The following is a 23,652-nucleotide window of genomic DNA, read 5'->3' as shown; positions in this document are numbered from 1 at the left end:
TTAACTGCACTTAAGCCTTGTACACACGGTCTGATTATTGGACGACCGAGCTCCTGATTTTTGTCAAAGGGGCATGTGCCAGGATCTTGTCTTGCATACTAACGGTACGCAATTTGTAGTTTGACAAACATGAACGTAGTGATGTACTACAAGACTTTAAAGAGGAAGTTAATTTCTCAAGCGCCACCCTTTGGGCCCCTTCTGCTAATTTCGTAGGTATCCTCTTCTTCAGCAGGCGGTCTGCTTTCAGATAAAAGTTTTCTCTGCGGCGGATTTTCCCGCATATGAAAACCGTGTTCAAACCACGCAATCGTTATAACGAGAGCAATAATTCTAGCCCTAGACCTCCTCTAACTCAAAACACGCAACCTGTAGAATTTTTTAAACGTCGCCTATGGAGATTTATAAGAGTAAAAGTTTGTCGCCATTCCACGAGCGGGCGCAATTCTCTAAGCCAAAAAAACTGTTTTTAACTTGTAAACACCAAAATTCAGAAAGAGGCTCGGTCCGCAGTTACAAAAAGCATAGCTGCTGACTTTTAATAAACCGACACTTACCTGCCCCATGGTCCAGCGATGTGGCCGCCCGGAGGCTCGCTTCTCTAACAATCATCTCCTCTGCGCCGTCATAGCAACTGTGGGCACCTGGCCGTCACAGCTTATGGCGTCACGACCAGGGCCGGACTTACTATTGGCCTTGACTGGGCTCAAGCCCAGGGGCCCCACCCAATAGGGGGCCCCCTTTAAAAAAAAAAAAAAAAAAATTTTTTTTTTTTTTTTTTTTTTTTTTTTAGGGGTCCGGAGGTCCCCAGGGGCCCGGAGGCCCCCAGGGCCCCGGACGGCAACCCCCCTTTTTTTTATTTATTTTTTGTAAAAAAATGTTTTTTTTAATATATTTTTGATTTTTATATATATAATATATATATATATATATATATATATATATATATATATATATATATATATATATATATATATATATATATATATATATATTTATTTATTATTATTATTAAAGGGCCCAGGGGTCTCCAGGGCCCCGGATGGCAACCCCCCTTTTTTTTATTTATTTTTTGTAAAAAAATGTTTTTTTTATATATTTTTTATTTTTATATATATAATATATATATATGTATATATATATATATATATATATTTTATTATTATTATTAAAGGGCCCAGGGGTCTCCAGGGCCCCCGGATGGCAACCCACCTTTTTTATTTTTTTATAAAAAAAATTACATTTTTTTTATATATATATATTTTTTTTTATTAAAGGACTCAGAGGTCCCCAGGGCCCCATGTGGCAACCCCCCCTTTTTTATTTTTTTTATAAATGTTTATTTTTTTATTTTTGTTTATTTTTTTATTTTTTATTAAAAGGCCCAGAGGTTCCCAGGGGCCCAGAGGTCCCCAGGGCCCCCGGGTTTGGCAACCTCCCTTTTTTTATGTATTTTTTATAAATGTTTTTTTTTTTATTATTAAAGGGCCCAGAGGTTTATTTTTTCTTTTTATTAAAAGGCCCAGAGGTCCCCAGGGCCCCGGATGGCTACATATATTTATATATATTTGTTTTCTTCTTTATTTCTTTTTTTTTTTGTAAAGGCCCCCCCGCTTCTCAATTTGCGGCAGCCCCCACGCTTCTCAATTTCAGGCGGCAGCACCCCCACCCCCCCTAGGTTCTCTGCTTCAGGGGGCCCATGCCTTAAGCTGTGCAAGGGGCCCCAAAATTCCTGATGGCGGCCCTGCGCATACCTCCCAACACGCACGGATTCTGTGGGACTTTCCCGCACAGACAGCTTCTTCCTGCAGTCCCGCAAAAGGGTTAATTTTCCCCGCACTGCAAGAGGAGGCAGCACGGAAGCAGGAGGAACTGTGGTGGTGTGTGGAGGACTGTGGCTGCTGAAGGGAAGAAAGCCGAGAGCCGGGCTAATGACAGTCTGTGGCCCCGGCTGTTGGCACAGGTGAGAGGCACTCCCCCCCTCAACAACTGCAAAATCCCCCCCCGCTCAACAACTTTAATGCGCTCCCCCCCCCCGCTCAACAACTTCAATTCGCCCCCCCCCGCTCAACAACTTTGATCCCCCCAATTCTCGGCTCCAGGGGGCCCCTTCAACACTCAAGCCCAGGGGCCCCCACCACCCTAAGTCCTGCCCTGGTCACGACAGTGCATGCGCTGCGCAAGTTGGGCTGCGCTTTGCTATTGGCCAGCCGAACTTTGGGACCTGTGACATGTCCCAGAAGATCGCTGCCAGAGAGGGGCCGCCTAGAGCGAGAGGAGGAGTTGTCTAGGCAACCAAAAAGAGGAAGCAGGAAGTGGGACAGGAAGTCTCACTAAAATAAGGTACACCCCCCCCCCAAAAAGATGACATGCCAATTGTCGAAGAGTGCTTAAAGCGCAAGTTTCACTTTTGGGTGGAGCTCCGCTTTAAGTGGTTAAAATACGTTTGGCATAACTACATGCAAAGTAGCTTCATTATTATCCCATTAAAGAAGATGAGAATTTTGACATTTCATCAATTGCTGCATCACGAATGTTAATTCTAGATTACGAACGGTAGTTTACAAGACCGAACTCTTCCCAGTTGTTCCTTGATTCCGAGCATGCGTGTTTGTACTTTCGACTTTTGTGTGATGGATTTGTATACTGACCATCCAAAAATCAGACGTGGAGCCAAAAATGTACTAGCCTGTCATCCAACATTTGCTGTCCGAAAATTGGAAAACAATTATCTAAAGGAGCGTACTAACGGTAATAATTTCGGACAACAGCCTGTCAAACGACAATCCCCGTCTGCTTTTCGTACCGTGTGTACGAGGCTTTAGGCTTTAAATAGGTTTGTTTAAACAAATGACATCAGCTGGTGAATTGAATGGCCATTTTGCAGCAGACCCCATGTAGGGTGACTAATTCGCTGTGAGTTCTAGGTTCATTCCTTACCAACAAGAAATTACAATGGGCTAGATTCAGCAAGAATTTACGTCGGCGTATCTATTGATACGCCGCGTAAATTCAAAGCTGCGCCGGCGTATCTTCTTTCTGTATTCAGAAAGCAAGATACGCCGAAATTAGGCTAAGATCCGACTGGCGTAAGTCTCTTACGCCATTGTATCTTAGGGTGCATATTTACGCTGGCCGCTAGGTGGCGCTTCCGTAGATTTTAGCGTATAATATGCAAATAAGCTGGATACGCCAATTCAGAAACGTACGTGCGCCCGGTGGATTTTTTTACGTCGTTTGCGTAAGGCTTTTTCCGGCGTAACTTTACTCCTGCTATATGAGGCATAGCCAATGTTAAGTATGGAGGTCGGGCCAGTGTTGAATTTTGCGTCGTTTAGGTCATTTGCGTAAGTTGTTCGCGAATAGGGCTTTGCGTAAATTACATTCATGTCGAAAGCATTGACTATTTGCGACGTGATTAGGAGCATGCGCACTGGGATACGTTCACGGACGGCGCATGCGCCGTTCGTGAGAAACGTCATTTACGTGGGTCATGTTTTATTTGCATAAAACACGCCCACCTTTTACGCCGGCAGATTTACGCTACGCCGCCACAACTTACGGAGCGAGTGCTTTGTGAATACTGCACTTGCCTCTCTAAATTGCGGCGGAGTAGCGTAAATAACATACGCTACACCGGCACAAACTTACGTCCCCCTACCTGAATCTAGCCCAATTTTTTTAAAATCAGCTGTACATTACCATTTGCCCTCCATTAATATAATCTTACCTTAGCACTATCTAGGCATCCAGCAATAGTGCAGGCTTGAATCTGGTAAGTATACTCTATAAAGGGTTGTAACCCTCCACGGTCTTGAAAGTTTTCTCCTGTTCCCCTATAGCGCTCTGTTCCATCCCTCAGGAGTACATAATGAACAATCCCTACAGTCACAGAAACATTGTCAGTATTTAAATACTTTTTTTTTTAACAGGAGACAATAGCATAATTTCTGTGAAAACTGTTTCGTGTTTTTTTTTTTTTGTTACTATAATGTGTACATTAAAGTTTATTTAACAAAAATAACAAACATGTCATACTTACCTTCGCTGTGAAGTTCATTTTGCACAGAGTGGCCCCGATCCACGTCTTCTGGGGTCCCTCGGCAGCTGTCTCGGCTCCTCCCTGCAAGAGCCCAAGGGAGTTAGCTTGCGGGCGCACTCCCGTGATATACCCGCCGACTGTATCACACGGCCCTGCGTCATTGATTTCATGGACAGCAGCGGGAGCCAATGGCTGTGCTGCTATCCATTTCCAGTGACGAGCCGCCTCAAGCTGGGGCAAACCATTGCGGGAACGAGCCCACTGAGTTTCGTGGCTCAGGTAAGTAAAAAGGGGGGGGCTGGGGGGCCCGAGATTGCAAGGTGTTTTTTCACCTGGTGAAAAAACACAAAGCTTTACAACCCCCTTTAAAGCAGAGAAATAACAAGATAACAATGAATAGCCCATCAAAATATAATAAATTAAAATCAGCTTTTGCTGCAATATTAACCCTCAATCCAAAGTTTCCCCCCCGCAGTACTTCATTTCTGCCATACGATTTCCTTGGTCTGATGGCCAGCATCATTCAACCCACCTCCTCTGAGCCCTGGTCATCCTGGACACACCCCAGCCTGTGACCAGGGATGGACTGGCCATTGGGACTACAGGGAGTTCCCTGGTGGGCCGATGGCTCAGTGGGCCGGCTTCAGTGACAGCGGACTGCGCACCACTGTCTCTCCCTTCCCGCAGCGCTCACCTCCTCTCCCTCCCTGCAGCGCTCACCTGGGGGGAACAGAGAAGCAGGGGAGGAGGAGGGACGACGACAGAGGAGCATGGGGGAGGGGACAGACACCTGACTCAACAGCTATGTCCTGGGAGTTTCTCACTTCTGCCTAATCTTGTCCCATAAGGGGCGGCACCGAACTGATTCTTTGCCCCGGGGTGAAATATTGTCTAGCTTCCCCACTGGTACTGCCTATAAGAGTACCAGTACCAGCCGCTCTACTCTAATAAAGTAGAACCCCTAGTGGCTAGTGAAGGGGGAGAGGGGGCTTGGGTGGCTGGGCTTGGGTGTCATAGTGGGCCAGTCTGGATGAAGTCCAGGGCCGAATTTTTGTCCCAGTCCAGCCCTGCCTGTGACTGGACAGTGAAAGGAGAAGCCACACAGTGATGTGCTCACTCTGCTTTCTCCTCCTATTAGCTATTCTTGTAAACTGATTGGCTCCTCGTACTTCTTCATCCTCTCACATTGCAGCTCTGACTGCTATACAGGGACTGCAGGAGTCTGATACCAAGTCATATCACAAGTACTTTCACTGCTTGCATTTAAAAAATATATTCAATTATGTATGTTTGATTACAAAGTTGCATTTATTTGTGTGCTTTGTATCAGCCTAGAGTTCAGCTTTAAATTGAAAACATGTCTTTCAGTTTTGCATAGCGGACAGTTGGAACTCTTGCAAGGTTTTTATTTCTGTTTGTGTGTCCAATAGGGAGGTTCTCTCTATTTGTCCAGGTGTCCATTGTCAGTGAGGCAGAAAGTGTTGGGAAATACAGGCTTTTAGTAGTTATTACTGGTATAAGGTGGAAAAGAAAATCTTTTAACGGAGACACCTGTTTGTTCTGCTGATAATGGTTCACCAGACAGGAAGTGAGGGTAAATCTACAAGAGGGGGGAGCCAGAAATTAAAACATGACAAAGATTCTATCCATCCCCAAAGAAAAACATATTTTTTTCTTTCTCTGTTCCTGTTGTAGAACTTCCCTCACTTCTGAAAAGTTGTTAGCAGGGCAGGAAGTAAGGGGAGCACTGGCGACCCATGACCCCAACAGAGGTTCTAATCAGTGGCATAGCGTGGGTTGTCAGCACCCAGGGCAAGGCAAGTAATTTACGCCCCCCCAACTTGCAGACTTAGACACTCCCCAAGTCCCTTCCAACAATACAATAGTTCTGACCAACCTGATTACTTTACTGACCATTACACACTACACTGACCACTATACTATACTGTCCACTACACTGACCACTGTACTATACTGACCACTACACTACACTGACCACTATATTGTCCACTACACTAAGAACTACACTGACCACTATACTACCCTGACCACCATACTACACTACACTGACCACTATACTACACTACACTGACCACCATACTACACTACACTGACCACGATACTACACTACACTGTCCTGCCTACAGTATTCCCTCTCTCTTTTTCTCATCCCCCCTGGGGCCAGTAAATAGACTCTCATGAGGGAATCTCACTCACCCTCTTGTCCTGGCCTGCACCAGTCCGGCAGATAGGAAGTGAAGACTGCGGCGTCTCACATTTTTGCTTGTCGCCCACGCGTTCTGGCCGACATGTTCATTGTCTGACGCACTGTGATTGGGTATCATGTGCGGAGGCAGGACTTCAGGAGCAACCGCGTTCGTGGGCAGGCCAGCCCTACTTATCACATGACCCCCATACGCCCAATGACAGGGCGCCGGACACTGAACATGGCCGCCTGAGCGCTGGGGACACAAGAACCTAAAATTAGGAGGCAGCCAGTAGTCTCATTCACCCCCAAGCTACGCCACTGGTTCTAATCCTTCCTCCCTCTATCCAAAACGAAGAAAAAAGCTTTGGCAGGACACAAAATTCAAAACCTTATTAAAAAAAAAAAAGATGAAATTCTCACAATAAATCTGGAATCTTAAATATAACAATACCGTTTAGATTGGTGGGTTCCTCCCACGCCAGAGAAATCACATCTTCACGATTGCCGACTAAGCTCCATTTTGGTGGATGTATTCCCTGAGGTATGTCCTGATCGGTTGTCACTTGGCTCACATTGCTAAAACCATGACCAGCGCTGTTCCAGCTCAATACTTGATATTCATAAGTGGAGAAAGGATGTAAACTGGTATCTAGAGACAGAACATATTGTAATCGTGAATTATGTTGAACCTACTGCTTAGGGAAGAAAAAAAAAAGAAACAATTCAAAATTGCAACCACCTTGTAAATTGTCAAAGTTTAAACATTTCCTAATGTAGGTGAGTTGGTGCTATGTTGACATCATCCGATTCGCTATGTTCCTAATAGATGTTGCTACTTTCTTATTGGTTTGTGTATCAGCCTATTCTTACTGTACAACATTTCATTACTGGATTTGTTCTGCCCTGTCTGGTGCATTCAATAAAATCTTTAAATGAGAAAAAGTTTAAACACTTCCCATTATAAGATGTTAAAGTGTTAGTTCCCTGGTCTAACCTCCAGGCAGGGCTGCTAATAGAAAAAGCGGGGGGGGCCCATACAGACTACCCCCCCCCCCCCAAGAAAATATTAACGAAATATTTCGCTAATAATACAATAAAATCATTATTAGCAGACACAAATACAAAATCTCTCACAGAATTCCTGCGAAATCTGAGTTAATAAATAAAAATAAAGATGAGATCAGATGAGAGAGACACAGAGAGAGAAACAAAGTTACAGAGATAACAAACTCATGAGCAGAGCTAACATTAGAGCCAGCGCTGGGAGGGGAATTAGTGAGGGAGGACTGTCTCTATCGCAGCAGTTAAAAGCTGGCAGCAGGGAGAAGGGGAGAGACCAGCTTTCAGCTGCTGGAGGAAGAGTTCTACAATTGTCACCCATCACTAATCCCCCTCCCTGTGTGGGCCCCCTGTGTACGCGAGGCCCCCTACAAGAGAACGGGTGGTCCCCCCTATCAGCGGCTTTGCCTCCAGGAATGCTGAGCTGTCAGTGCCCATGCAGCTGGTTCAGCAGCCCAGGAATTTAAAATCCCCGCTTTACCCCCCTTTTCTCTATCCAGCAGTTCCAGGACAGACCACGTGAATTCTAATTGGTCAGCGCCATCACAGTGAATTGCTCTGACCCATGCTGGAAGGGCTGAACAGGGAAGAGGGAGAGGAGCGGGGATTTCAAATCCCTGGACTGCTGCACTGGCTGGGAAACTGACAACTCAGCATCCCCGGTGGAGACTACGGGGATGGGGAGGGTGTATGGTGTAAGTTCATTTTATTTATTTTCCTGTAAAGGTGAACTAACATTTTAAAAGTGAAAGTACCATTAATTTATCTCCCCATCCCAGCCCCTATCACATTTGAGATTTTTATGGTATTTTTTTTGATAGGTACCCGCTCCCACTTCCTTTATTTTCATCTAGGTGAAAATGACATTGCTTGTCCTGACCACACCCCCCCACCCACAGCCTCCTGGGACATATCATGTTACCCTGTAAGTTGTAGGATCAGTCTCACAAATAATAGATGTTCATTATAAATATATACCCCCTGTGCTGAAGTTGAATGTGACGAACTCGCCAGAACGTGGCTACATGGCAACCGGATGTGACGTCAGGACGTAGATGCAGGATGTGCGACTGGCCGCTATCTTACAGGAGAGATGCGGGTACCTTAATGTTTTTACACTATTGGAGGCGTTTTATCCCCTACATGTTGATACCGTTATGATATCTGGATGTGACTGGAGTTTCCAGGCGACTTTATTTCAACGATTGCAAGTCATAAGATTGAATGGCATTACCATCCGGTGAGCATTACTCTTAAATAGAACCTTCACAAACACTGTACGGTGTATGTTTTCATAGTGTTACACCATCTTTATCACATTCTTTGGATTTCACTTACAATTTAAATGAACTTTGTTTCTTTATTCACACATTTTTTGGCGATATTTGATTTTGGACATTGAGCGCTACTGTGGATTATTAAGTAACATTTTTCACCTTGTTGTATAGATGTTCATTGTTGGGGTTTCCATACAATTTAAGCACCATCTGTCCTTTTAACATAATTATAAAGTCACATTGATGTAAAGATTACCAATAAACACATAGGTGTGTGCGTCCCCCAGGTAAATAATGTCTTCATCTGTTCGGCAAACCGAGTCTCCATCCATCAGGCTGCCATTTTTAAATTTACTCAATTTCACCCAGAAGCAGGAGTCAGTAGAGGAATTAAAGTTGCACTGTCCACAATGCGCAGTAGAAGCCAAGGATGCAGGACACAAAGTACCCATGTAGGACATTTTCCCCTGTATGAATAAAAATGTAAAAAAAATTAAATTGATGGACAATTATTCTAAACAGATGTTAAAATGATATCCAATTATAATGGAACACGCGTATGGAAACTTGACTGCAGTTCATTCAAACAATGCAGACAGAATGCCAACTGACAATTCTGTCAGTTGGCAATGTCTAATTACCATCAATAAATACTTCCTTACGTTTGTAAACAATGTACCCTTTGAGGTTAACAGGCCATACCTCACACACACCTAGGTAGCCTTGCATAAGATTAACACATCTAAGGGTCTTCTGTACCTTTGATATGTTAGAATTCAGCTGGCTTGGATAGTTCAACTGAATTCCTGGTCAATATGGTAATGTAATACAATATATTGTGCCATACATACTTACACATATACATTAATATTACAACACCACAGACCACCATTCTACAGCCTACTTAGAGGGAAAAGGATACAGATGCAAGTTATATGATAAATTGAAAGGCTCTATGTAGTCCATGCACCCACCCCTCCTTATCTCTACTAGTGGATTTACACAAAAGTAAACCAATAATGCTACAAAAAAGGCAGAAAAAAATATGTAAACTTAAAAGCATAACAAATATTGTAATTGTAGAATTTGGGTGCTCACCCTCTATCCCCAAGGCCTACAAGTACATGAAGGTGGCAATATGCAACCCAATTTGACTTCTAGTGAGGATTAGATTTGATAGGCCTTTCCTAGTGGTTAATTACAATGTACAGCTTACATTATCTTTCAAAGCCAGGAGCCCAGCATTGGTATGTTTTGCTGCAGAGATCCCCGTTTAGACAGCACTACCCTACCCCAGCCTTTTTTAACCAGGGTATGCCCAGGCACCCTGGGGTGTCTTGAGGTTCATTCAAGGGTGCCTTGGCAAAACAGCAACAGCTTGATCCCAACACTCTTACCTTGCGTTAATGTTCGGAAAGTGTTACCAAGTACGTTTGTATACTTGTGCGCGTGAAGAAAAGACCTGGCTTTCTTTAATTACCTTGGTAAACTTTTCTGTCAATGGCTTGCCAGAACAAACATGAGTCAGTGGATTATATCCAATTCCACTACAGCATTCCCCCTCTTCAGTAATCAGCTCACTTTCACAGCAGTTTAATGGTGTCCCATTATTTGACTTTAGATGTGCCTTAAATTGTCCATTAGATGCTGCACAGCAAATGGTCTCTGACATGTTCACGTAGTCGGTGCCACAGCAAGACAGACCTACAAAACACAGCAATTTACATCATCAGTGATGGCCTGTACGCCAGTGTGCAAGATGCAGGCTACAAAGTTCTTTATGGCTCAGCCTCTTATCAATTAATTTAATTCTACAGCCACAAATCCATTGGGAAATACTAATAACCACCATTTTCCCCCAAAAATATTAATTTTAATGATTTAAGTTATAGATGTAAATTCAATCACTTAAATCTTCATGATGTCATTATGATTATTGTACTTCCAAAATCATTTTCAGTATTTCTAAACTTGCAGCTTTCATTAACCACTTGCTTACTGTGCACATATACCCCCTTCCTGCCCAGGCAAAATTTCAGCTTCCGGCACTGGGTCGCTTTAACTGGCAATTGTGCAGGCGAGCGATGTGGCTCCCAAACAAAATTGGCGTCCTTTTTTTCCCACAAATAGAGCTTTCTTTTGGTGGTATTTGATCACATGTGCGTTTTTTATTTTTTCGGATATAAACAAAAAAAGAGCGTAAATTTTGAAAAAAAAACCACAATATTTTTAACTTTTTGCTATAATAAATAACCCATTTAAAAAAATAAAAATAAATCCTCAGTTTAGGCCGATACGTAAAGCCAAAGGACTTCCACAGGGGTATCCCCACACGCTTGAAAGACCACACTAGAGATAGATGGTCAACTCCTAGGGGTGAGTGCACATCCATGTGGGGCACCCAGTCTCAGCACATTTGAACACTGATTCATTATTGAGCACAAGCTCTTTATATCACCATTTGGGACTGTTTAAGATATATATGTGTGCACACTTATTAGCCAACACTAAGCGTAGCGGACTGTTTATGTATTCATCTTATTGCCTTTAGCAATTTCTTTATTGCAGCTGGTGTACTGTTGTGCAATTTACTTGATTTCTGTGGCTATTTTATATTAGTTCTAAGACTATATAAAGTCAAAAGTTATACATTGAATACATTTTTTTTTAAAACTGTGAATGCTGCATTATGGCCACTAGATAGAGCCAAGGAGCATACTAATTTCCTACAATGCGTAGCGCCATCCAGTGGCCATTATACAGTATTTTCCATCATTCACACTTTTTTTCTCCAATGAATAATGTTCACTCTGCAGAGAATATACCCTAAGAATATTCAATTTAATCCAATTTGCCCAGAAAGAATTTACATGCGGTTTCGATGGTAGAACATCTATGCCAAATATTTATAATTACAGCCCCAAGAGCTTGTTCACATCCACTCCAGATTGCTTTTCAGAGGGCATTTGACAGGCCGTGAGGATTTGGATTAATTCATTAAAGGGGAGTTCCAGCCAATATTTATGTTTATTAAAAGTCAGCAGCTACAAAAAGTGTAGCTGCTGGCTTTTAATAAACAGACACTTACCTGCTCCAGCGTTCCAGCGACGCGCCGGCCGGGGCTCCGTTCCTCTCCCCCCCTCCTCGGCCAGCGTCTTCATTGTCACTGTGGGCACCCGGCCGTGACAGCTTTTGGCTTCACGGCCGGGCACCCACTGCGCATTCGCGAGCGGCACTGCACATGCGCGCGCAGCCCGGCGCTGCGCTGTTTGATTTGACAGGCGATCACCTAGGACCTGTCACGTGTCCTAGGCGATCGCCTACAGGGAGGGGCTGCCAAAAGGCAATTAAGCTTAATCGCCTTTGCAGCCCCTCGGCGGAAGGAGGAAGTGGGACAGGAAGTCCCCTTCTCCTGAAGCCCCCACTCCCCCCCCAAAAAAATTACATGCCAAATGTGTCATGTAAGGGGGTGAGGAGTGGGATAAGCTGAAGTTCCATTTTTGTGTGGAACTCTGCTTTAAGTCAATCATTTCCTTTCGTCATATCCATTATGTTAGAACAGGGTTGTCAAACTCAATTTCGTCTTGGGCCGCATCAGTAATATGGTTGCCTTCAAAGAGCCGGTTGTATTTGTAAGCGTACATACATTTATCCGGGGCTTTTCTTTTCTCAGAATTGGTGCACAAATTGCACTACCAGTGGGAGGATCTTAAAGGAGCAATAAATACCAGGAGTGAGTTATGTGCAGAGTTCAGGGGTGCGCTATGTACCAAGTGTAGGATTCAGGGGTGTGCAATGTACAGAGTGCAAAGTTCAGGGGTGCAATGTATACAGAGTGCAGGATTGAGGTGTTTGATTGACACCTGTGTGTTAGAATGATTCATTTTCAGAATTTGTTTTCTATATTCATTTTTCCAAAAGTTATTTAGAAAGATTTGGATTCATTAGTTATGTTGTTAATTTTATTTTGGTTGCATCAAGGCTTCGTTCACACTGCTGGGACCCCAAAGTCAAGAGACTTCCAGTTCAACTTCACAATTTTGGCTTTAGGTAATTGAGAAGAATACAGAGTGTGGCACAAAATGTTGAAATTACAAAACTCTCTGAAGTCCCAAACGAATGAAATGAATGAATACAAATACATTTGTTTTGGTTATAATTTATTGTGGGTTTGTTGAAATTTGTTACTGTTGTGATTCATAGATTTGGATGCATCGGAATCTCCGAATAACAAAAATTTCATCCGAATTTCGATTTGTAACAAAACAAATTGCACATGTCTAATGCCGAACCACAGCAGGGATGTTACAGTACATTGGTCCAATTTACTCAAATGGGTCACGTTTGGCACCAGTACCGCTGACGAAGTGTGACATGCTGTTAAATGTTTGCCACAGCCATGATGCCTTGACATTATTCAGGTGGGAGGGGTAATAAATCCTTGGCTGAACCACTTGATTTTTTTACCCCCTAATCCTTGTGTCAAAAGGCCCTAATTTTTTTTCCAAGTGTTTGTGAAGGATTCACTTTAAATGGCTTGCATCCAACAAGGTGGGAAAGGTGCACCATCAAATATGGCCAATGTTCTCTATACAGTGCTGCAGAAAAAGTGTCAGAGCGTTAGATTAATGTGTCAACTCAACATATCAGCTCATTAATTTGTTACAAGCGAGGAATCTCCTACAAAGTTTGACCTATATCGAAAAAACTCAACTCCAATCCTGATAGCTTTAAGGGACTTCTGACGGGCCAACTCAAATTTTCCTAATGAATGTTCCCAGCTTGGGAAACTGGAAAACATAATAAGATGCGGCCTAGCGCGTAAAATTCTGTCTTTGACAGAAACGGAAATTTCAGCCAAGAATTCAGTCACATAACACAAAGTGACTCCCTTTCTAGTATCTTTAGTAAACCATTACTTTTTTAATTATTATCAACCTTGTTCCAGCGTGATAAATTGCTAATTACTTAATACCCTAATCAGCGCTCATTCTTTGCACAGATAAACTGTGACAGCGCCATTAATTTAAATAGTAATTTCACTTAATAGCCAGAACGGCACAGCAGATTTTTATGCAGCATTTTCTGAAGACTGCATCCATCACGAAGGAAATTCTGACATAAAGATGTCTGACGTGCACTAACTCACTTAGGAGGAGCAGATGTTGCCGGGCGCGCTTTGCTCGTTATTCCCAGAGTGCATCACTTCAGCATGAATAAGCTGCAAATGCAGGGGTAGACAATCTTGTGAAGCTGCATGTTGTAGCCTCTGACCCCCGACTAATTTATCTCAGGCTCTCTAGAACTTGACTTTTTGATCTTTTGCATTCGAGGCAGAGATTTCGCCCACCCGCTACAGATAAACAAACAAAACAAAATCAGGAGCAGATTCTACCTGCCATGCAAAATTGAGTAGGACAGTAATTATTTCTCTATCTAGAATTTTTATTTGACCCATTCTGCACTCACATGGGTGGAAATAAATGATGTGCTTCCTTCAGCCACTGTTTGGTCCATCTCACCGGCTCTAGATTCGCCAAGGTGCAGATGCCACTGTAGCAGTGGCGGCTGGTGCTCAAAATTTTTGGGGGGGCACAAACAAACTGAAAAAAAAAACATCAATTGCAGCCACTGTGCCCATTAAACACAGCCACTATGCCCATCAATTATCTCCACCGTGCCATCAAACGTAGCCACTGCACCATCAAACGCAGCCACTGTGCCCATCCATTGTCGCCAGTTTGCCCCTTCAATTGTCTCCAGTTTGCCCTATGAAATGCTGCCAGTTTGCCCCATCAAACGCCGCCAGTTTGCCCCATCAAAAATTGACAGTTTGCCCCATCGAATGCAGCCAGTTTGCCCCCCCCCCCCCGCCCAGCACTTACCTTTCTCTGGTCAGTGCCGTCTTCTACGCTCCCTCCGATTCCTCAATGTCTTCTCCCATCCTCTTCATGTCAGAGATGCTATGATTGGACGATAGGCGTCCAATCACAGCGCCTGTCGCTTCAGATAATCAGATGACCGGTAACAAGACCTGATGCACCTGATTGGCTGAGAGGCAGGTCAGTGTTAGGGAAGCAATTCCCTAGCACAGCAATGTTTAAACAGGGAACACACAGCAATGCGCATGCTGTTTAACAATTTGGAAGCTGATTAGAGCCCACATGCTCTAATCAGGAAGCCTATTGCTCTTATAGGCACTTCCAATAGGCACTTCCTGAATAGTGGGCAGCATCGGCGACAATAGATAGATTCATGCAATGCATGAATCTATCTATTTGAGATTGACGGGTGCAGGAGAGAGGGGGCGGCGCTCCTTCGCCCACTATAGACGCACCACCACTGCACTGTAGCCAAACAGACCTAGCTCCCTTGCTGGTGAAAACAAAGAATATCACTAGATAAAGAGGGAGCAGTAACAACAAATAATCTCACTGCTTTGGCCAGTATGGTAGTGTCACTATAAAAGAAGAAGATGAGAGTGACTCTGTTGCTGGTGGGTTGTCCACAGCAGGGATGAGTTGGGTTGGGTCTAAACTCGGTCCAAACCCAGTTCGGCAGAACCTATGGGAAGCTGTCACAGGATTGCATCTCTGCCTCCCCCAATCAACAAAGTAAGGGGGGATGGTCCTACTGGACTGAGACACACCCAACTTGAAAATTTGCATGAACGAAGGGCGTCGAGCACCAAATGGTCTGCTCAAAAGTCCATGTATCCTTTAATCTTAACAGTAAAGTCACAACCAGTGAAGAGAGGGTATCCAATACGCTACAGAGGCCAAAGAATATCTCCTTCATTAGGGCTCAGACTTGGTTGCTAGAGATCCAATATTCCTTGAAAGGAAACGTGGACGGATGTGTAAAGCTCAATGGATGTAAAGTATTGTGGATAGGGATTCCTTGGCCCCTGAAACACATTGGCTACATTCCCTGCACAGGTTGTGACTTTACTGTCAAGAATAAAAGATATATGGACTTCATACTGATCGTTTGGTGCTTGGTTCTTTTTGTTCGCACTAATACGCCACGCGGCTATATTAGGTCGATGACAATAAATGCCCCGGCTGCATCTGATTGGATTGACGAGGATGTGATTATGTGAGAGCTTCCCAAAGGTTCTTCCTTAAAACATCACAGCACTCTGCCTCAGTACTCCTCTCATCAGCCCTGATTTAGGCAGCTGGGTGGCGTTATATAAATGTCAAAACGTCTTGATGGGGAAACATCAGTCTGGGGTGTGGGCATTCCTAGGTAGGTTGTATTGTATGCAGACCTCTATAGGTCTTTAAGAAACTTGGGGAAATCAATCAACAATGATTTTCAACTGGCATTTTGGGCTAAATTTTCACCACAATTGGTGATTGTTAGAATCCAGAATCCAGAATGCTTCCACAATCGCCACACAATTGCCATGTGTATGGTCAGCAATGGTGAAAAATAATAATAATAACGAGGAAGGCTAGTCAACTTCCTAACAAACCCATAAAGGGGTTCAAACCCTCTCCCACGCTATCCAAAACTCACAAAAGGTGGGCTTGGCATACATTAAACAACATAAATATATTGAAAAAAAAAGCAGTTTGATCTTTTGAATTGTGCAGAAAACAACTCACTGCCGAAGCCAACACTATACTAGGCTGCTCGGTAAATGGCTGTGTAGAGGTACCCCCATAAGGGCTGCCGAGTGTTGTGGCCCACATCATGTCACCCTGCCCAGCCCAGCATTCATTTCCCAGACACTCCAAGACAATGAACAGTCCATGAGCTTTGTTTTTTTTTTGTTTTATTGAGGGAATAGAACTTGGAGGGGTAAAGGAATATAAGGGATGCTCAGTTAATTTTAAAACAACCAATTGGTGGTGAATTGTAGAACAATCAATTGGGAACAACTCCCTGTGCATTTTACTACTTGAGTCACCGCCAGCACTTTCCTTGCTTGCAGACTATTCCTCTTCCTTCCTCCTGCACAACTCTTAATCCTCAGGATCAGCTAGTGCAAAAAATGGTTAGGCCTGACTCTGACTCAGCCAGACCTTAGCAACTGCCATTTGCAGGCAGGGACTGCGGGACCCTATGGTGTAGCTAGAAAATAGAAGTTCTGGTGCTAGCTGTCCTATCTTTGGTTATTACTGTAAGTCCAGTAACCCATCTTCAGGCCCTGCCAGCCCTCCTGGCTACAGCTGCCCTTCTCCACTGCCCCTGACAACACAGTCCACTTTACTGGCTCTGTACCCATCCCAGATTGCATGCTCCCAGTCCTCTTAGGCATGCCTCCCCAGTCCTTCTGACTGCGCTTGTCACTTACCAGCTCTCCTGGCTGCGACCAGTTGTTCATCTCCTTGAAGACTTGCCCGGCAATGCTAACTCCTGCTTTCTTTTTTTGTACTCCTGTGCATAACCTTTACGCTTTCTTGAAACGCTGTCCACACCCGAGCCCCAGGCCCAAGGCCACCCCCCTAAGACTGGGAAGCTCCATCAAAGGCCCCAACAGCCTAGTACTCCATCTTCAAGTTCTGAACAACTTCAATGACTCCTCCCCAGCTGGGCTGACCCTGGGTATTTAAGGAGGCCTGCCCCCTGCCAATCCAGGTTGGGGATTGGTCAGGGCTCCTTAAAACACCCCAGGCAGCTCCACCTCTCCTCTCTTTCTAGTACCTTCTAGAAGGCTCTAGTAAGAAAGTAAAGGTCTTCATGATGCTGCCTGTGAGTCACCAGCTGCTGCTCTGAGCCACTCCCAGCCCAAATCAAAACAAACAGGCCTGGCTGGTCACCAGGCCTGCCTAAATCTACCTTGCCTATCACACAAAAATTTCTATCCTAGCACCTACCTAAGTAGAGGATGCTACAGCTGTATTATACTGTCCAGGCTAGTGTGAACCTAATCCAAAGGTGATGGAAAAACAGGAGGGAAATGAGGTCAAAGTTATATATATATCACTACTGCTGAAGGGGTTTCCAATTTTGTAAGGCCTAAGTTTTCCTTTTCTTTACAGTTCTTTACTGTAGTGGGCCTATAGTGGGGGGGCAGGGCCTATATTGTGGGTCAGGGAGTGAAGTTTATAGTACTGTACAGTAATCCACTCACGTTTAGGCAGGTGGATTACTGCCCGCCGGCAACTCTGGCCCGGTGAGCAGACAGCAAGTCTGGGTCGGCGGGTAAATGGTAACTCTGGGCTGGCTGGCATGCAACTCTGGGCTGGCTGGAGGGAAATTTGCATCTTTACTTGCTGCCTCTTCACTGGCGACAACACCGGGGGCAGCTGCTCTGCCTTTTCCAGGCCATACTGTGGCTGCGCGGGAATGTCCGTACTTGCGAGTCACCTTTTACGTATACTCGTGGGCATGTCTGTACTCACAAGTGTATGTAAAGTGAGTGTACGTAAAGTGGGGTATGCCTGTATTATGCACTTGTCTGTATGCATTATATGTATTTACTATATATCACATTGGATGCTGTTGTATATGATACTTGCAACTATAGTACATATTATCTGCATTAAATATACATGAATCCTATGGTGCACTAGTCCTTTTGCTTTATTATGGTAGTGTGGTCGCACAAACCCAAATAACACAGAGTTTACCATTTACCTGACATGAACACAATGAGTAAGATATTATATTTATGTAGTTAAAGGGTTTGCCAAGCCCAAACATGGCTAGTTATGTCACTCTATTATTACATTTGATGTATTTGGGGGTAGGGATTGAACCCCTATGTAGGGACCCACATCAATCTCACCTACAATGCTAGACTATTGGCCCTGAAATGTACATGCCTCCCAACTTTTTGAGATGGCAATAAGGGACAACTATTAGCAAAAGTATGTAGGCATATGGCACACACCCCTGCCACGCCCAGTTAAAGGAGAATTCTACAAACAAAAAAAATGATTAGTGCCTTTTTTTCACCACTACTATTACTTTCTATTGGCTTTTGAAATTTACAAATACAGCAATTTATTGAATTGAATGAAAGGTTTAGCACTGGGAAACACTTTTTGAAAGATAAATAGTGCATTTTATATACAACTATAAAGATCTATAGAAAATGAGGGACAAATGAGGAGGAATTAGGGACAGAGGGACTTTATTGCAAATCAGGGACAGTCCCTCTGAATCAGGGACAGTTGGGAGCTATGAATGTGCATGATGATGTTAAAGTGCAGCCAGAGCTCCAGAGATTTGGCTTTAGGGGTCCAGTGCACTGGAAGCCTGACAGAACAAGAAATAAGGAAAGTATTACATTGTATTCCTTTACCCCTAGATTTAACATGCATTTAAAGTGATAAGGGAGTATTAGGGGGGCTGAGGGGGCTGCTGCACACAAAAGTTTATTTTTTTATCTTATTGCATAAAAATGCCTTTAGAAACAATTAAACCTTGCAGTGCAAGGAGGCCTCACTTCAAGGGTAATTTGTAAAGTGGACTTTAAAGTGATAGTAATCACTACGTTTTTTTTCTTAAATAAAAACAAAGTTATACTTACTTGCTCTGTGCAAGGATATTGCACAGAGCAGTCTCTTACCACCCTTAATGGAGTCCACCACCAATGCTCTCCACTCCTCTTCCTTGTGTGCCCTCATAGCAATCTGCTTGCTATGGGAGCAGACATGTGTGCTTGATGCTGAGCTGGAACCTTCATGGCAGGATCACCAGATATATTTTAATAAAAGCTTCAGATTTAAAAAATAAAATAAAACAACTTTTGAAATTCCATTAATGCTAAACCTTCAATGTTTACAAAGACTTAAAATGGTATTATTCCCTCAGCGTTTTTAGTAGACATGTGCAATTACCGGTAGTTTTGTTCCGAATTAGTTTTTCAACAAAATTCGACAAATTCATTCATTCGGAAATATTGAAATTAACAAAAACCCGTTTGACAAATTTATCTGAAATTAGAAAATCCGAAAAATTTTCAATTTTAAAATTCTAAAATCCGAAAATCAAAAATTCGGAGATTCGAAAATTTGAAAATCATAATTTCGAGAATTCGGAAATTCGAGAATTCAAAAATCCGAAAATCTGAAATGATAACTAACTAATAATAACTAATTCGAACTATTAAATTATAGGAATTTATTTTCAAATTTGGCTGTTAGTGAACGTAACGAATATGAATTTATCCAAAGTTGCGAATTATCCAAAATAACGAATGCCTCTTCTGCACTAATGAAACGTAACAAATTAACAACAATAATAATAATAATAATAAAAAAAATGTTTAATTATTATTATTTATTGTTATTAATTTGTTACGTTAGTAAATATCAATACCAATAATTTAATAGTTAGTAAAAGTTGTATTATTAGTTCGTTATTTCCGATTTTAGAATTTTTGGGTTTTCGTTCTTATTTTTGTATTTTCAAATTTCCGAATTTTCGAATTTCCGAGTTAAGAATTTATTCAAAATAACGAAGTTCGATCACAATGAATGACCCCCCCCCCCCCCCGAAGTTAACGAAAACTAACACATAATCATACTGCCAGGGAGGTTAAAGAATATGCCAAGACCCAACATGCACCTCTTGAATAATGTGAGATCAGGCTTAGTGCAGTTGAAACAACTTTACTGAGAGTTCAGTAGAACATGTATAACATGCATAAAGCTTCTGTCAGGGCCCCAGCTCTACAGGCGTCCGTGCGGCGCTCAGATGCTTACCTGGGCACTGTGAGCGGGCGCGCATGCGCGGTGCGGCGCGGTGCGTGCACGAGCGCGTGCATGGGCGCGCACCATTGCGGGACCAATTAGAGGCATGACCGCCTTATTTAAACCAGCCCCTGTCTGAGGACAGGTTGCTGGTTTATCGTCAGCTTATGTGTCCCTGTTGCTGTTCCCTTGTACCTGGACTTGGAATTCCTCCTGACTCAGCTCTCTCCCGGAACTTCAACCTTGGCTTGTTTCTGAATTCGCTGCTCACTCCTGACCCCGACCTTTGGCCTGTGACCCGGATCTTGCTACTGTCTCCTGCCCCTGAACCTTTGGCTTGTGACCTGAACCTGCTGCTGTCTCTGCTCCCTGAACCTTGGCTTGAACCCCGGACTTACCTCTGTCTGTTCCCTGAACCTGAACTACACCTGCATTCCGGACCTGTTTCCACCTGTCTCCTGTTTCTGGCTGCCGCCCTGCAGAATCTGTTGCTGCCTACTACAGCCACCATCAAGTTCCGCTATCCCGCTGGGACCGGTACCTCCTCGTGCTTCTGCCTCCTGTCTCAACTCCAGGGGGCGGGCGCGCTGGGTCGTAAAGGTGAGCCGCCCTCAGCATTTTGGTCTCGGTGAGTACTTGAGTCCTGACAGTTTCTCAGCCTAACTACTCCTAATTGAGGTTGCCCCAGGTTACCTAAACAGGCAAAGTAATATTGAGAATGATCCATTCTTGGAGAGGCTTGTGTGAAGAAGTCCATGCCCTTGGGATGTCCTGGTGAGTCAGCATTCAGCGCTGGATCGCTGATCCCAGAGAACTCTTGCATTTGTCCTGTTTTCTCTTTAAGTCCTGACTCCCTTGGGATCCAAACCTCATTTCCTATTATACAACATTGGAGGGAGGCTTGACCCCAGAAAAAAAAGCCAACAACCACACACACAGGTAGGGTGACAAGCCATTAGCCTCTCCTCCCCCCCTCACCTGGGCAACTAAAGCTACCTAAACATATTGCCTACACCCTGCAATTGAAAGGAGCCACCCTAAAACAAGAAAACCCAGAGCAATAGTCATGAAACTAGCTTAAACTGGAACAGAACGGCTTCCTGAAGACGCAAGACTGATTGAGAAACGCGTATGGAGGCTTCTGGGTAACACCAACATCACTTCCTGGCAACACCCCCACGAAAGCAAAGCTTGGACTGCACGCCAGCCACGGGGGGGCGCACACTGATATATCAGCCCCATAAGCACTGCTGGAAAGGCTCTCCAGGCACTGAAATTTGTAAGAGACAATTTTTTACTCTATTTTATCAAATAAATTATAAATATATTGCGCAATTATGGCTATTTACTTTTATATGAGATCCTGAGATAAACCAGTACGGATGTTTAAGAAGTGATTATTGGCATACCGATTTTTAGATTGATCCTTATGAGTGGAGTGGTTACCCCTGACATAAACCAAAGGTGAATATGTAGCTTGCTTCTGGTGAGTGACCATTTCAGAAGGCGGTGTCTTCACGAGTTGGTGGATAAATAGCTTTATTCAGTCATGGATATGGAATTGAGCACATGGGATAGTTGATCAGCTTTGAAGAGTAACACTGGGAATGTATATTTCTATTTTTGATTTTGCTATTTTATTTTGCCAAATTTGATTTTCTATTTTGTTTGAAACACATGGTTGCATATATTATTTTTTATAATATTCTTATTTTCTATTACTGTCCATTTTTATATTAAGCACGTGATGGCACTTAATTACTATTGAATTACTATTGAATATTCACTGTTGAAGGAGTAGTGGTAATACATATAGTAATATTGAGTTGGCACAGTTATCACCTTTTTCTTGTGACATTAATTATCCCATATATTATATTGGTGGGAAACACTTACCTGCAGCAGACTTATGATTTAAAATATCTAAAATATATTGACACAAAAAAGTTTTTTGTGCCGGTGACACACATATCACATAAACTGAAATAGAGGCAAGTTTTAAAAGATAAAACAGCTGCATACTCAGTGATTAAACTAGAGCTAGAAAAGGGATTAATATTACTTTATAAATTAATAAATGATATAATAAATTATATATAATATTTATATATAATAAATAATAAATGAATAAATTATTATTATTTTTATTATTATTATTATTACATTCATTTGGCAGAATAATCATTGTCAGCATTCTCAGCCAGCTGCACCTCCCGATCGCTCCTGTTTCCACCCTGCGATTTACGACTTACACATGCTGATGCTACATCTTGTCGCTTACTGTCACATCACATTTCCCCAGGAAAGTCAAGGAGAAAGTGTATCAGAAAATATAAAAAATCTGTTTCCATGAAAAGCTGCCAACAATTATTTAATGTGCATCACAGAGCTGAAGGAATGTATAAACACAGCTGGCTGGTGAATTACTAATTCAATAAATCTGTAAAAGCGATGCTTTACAGCGAGCATTAGAGTTAAACGGCATAAGCTCTGCAGGCTGCACATCAGCTTTACCCGATATTAAGCTGAGGTTTGGTACGTAGCGCTTTGGACGCGTTGGCTGGAAGGCTGCTTTTCAGGTACGGCTGTAGTGAGAATCACAGATGTGGGAACAGCAGGTCTTACAGGGAAGCATTGAGGGTAAAATAGGATAATAAAAGCAAATCATTTCCTTAAGCTGTGCTTGTGCCCAATAACTGCAAATTTGTCAGAAATGATCATGGTCTGCGGTCTGTCCTTACCAGCAGATGGCGGTGTGCTTAAAGCCGACCTGTTACCTTTTTTTTATAACTTTAGCTCACTGCATTCCTCCCTTAGTCATATTAGAAAACCCCCCCTAGTATTGTAACCTTTTTTTAAATATTTTTACACATAATTTTTTTAAGTAAAATTCCAAGGTAAACCTAACTAGTCCTAAAAATTCTCCATCCTCCCATGCTGACTAACCTGTGTAATAAAGATGTACAGTGGAACCTCGGATTACGAGCATAATCCGTTCCAGGAGAATGCTCGTAATCCAAAGTACTCGCCTATCAAAGTGAGTTTCCCCATTGAAGTCAATGGAAATGAAAATAATTAGTTCCGCATTGACTTCAATGGGATGCAATACCGCATGCCACCAGAGGCGGGGGGGCGCCGGAGAGCCTCGTAAATGGTCAAAAAGGCCTGAGGACACTTCGGCTGCCCTCGGCAAACCTCGGAAAGACTTCCTACCCGAGATTTGCCGAAGTCAGCCGTGCTGTCCTTGGGCCTTTCTGTACTCGGCTCCGGCGCCCCCCCACCAAAGGCCAAAAGCGGTACTGCACACGGCTTTGGCCTGAATCGTGCTCATGTTGCGAGACAACAATCGCAAACCGAGTCACGATTTTTTAAAATACAGTGCTCGTATTGCGAAACGCTCCTTCACTGCGT

The 23,652-nt window shown here is 43.2% G+C and overlaps 1 protein-coding gene across 1 annotated transcript in view; it reads right to left on the bottom strand.

The window, feature by feature from the left end:
- The window catches only part of USH2A (usherin), a 1,018,338-nt gene that overhangs the window by 235,793 nt on the left and 758,893 nt on the right, over positions 1 to 23,652 (bottom strand). Inside the window, exons 51-54 of the mRNA XM_040347840.1 lie at positions 10,068 to 10,291; positions 8,844 to 9,054; positions 6,703 to 6,900; positions 3,731 to 3,882 (exon numbers count right to left, since the gene is read on the bottom strand). Coding sequence (XP_040203774.1) covers positions 3,731 to 3,882; positions 6,703 to 6,900; positions 8,844 to 9,054; positions 10,068 to 10,291 — 785 coding nt within the window. The remainder of the gene's footprint in view (positions 1 to 3,730; positions 3,883 to 6,702; positions 6,901 to 8,843; positions 9,055 to 10,067; positions 10,292 to 23,652) is intronic.

Source organism: Rana temporaria, chromosome 4, assembly GCF_905171775.1.
Source record: "Rana temporaria chromosome 4, aRanTem1.1, whole genome shotgun sequence".
In the NCBI taxonomy this organism is placed as follows: Eukaryota; Metazoa; Chordata; class Amphibia; order Anura; family Ranidae; genus Rana; species Rana temporaria.
This window is presented reverse-complemented; position numbering and strand designations above follow the sequence as displayed.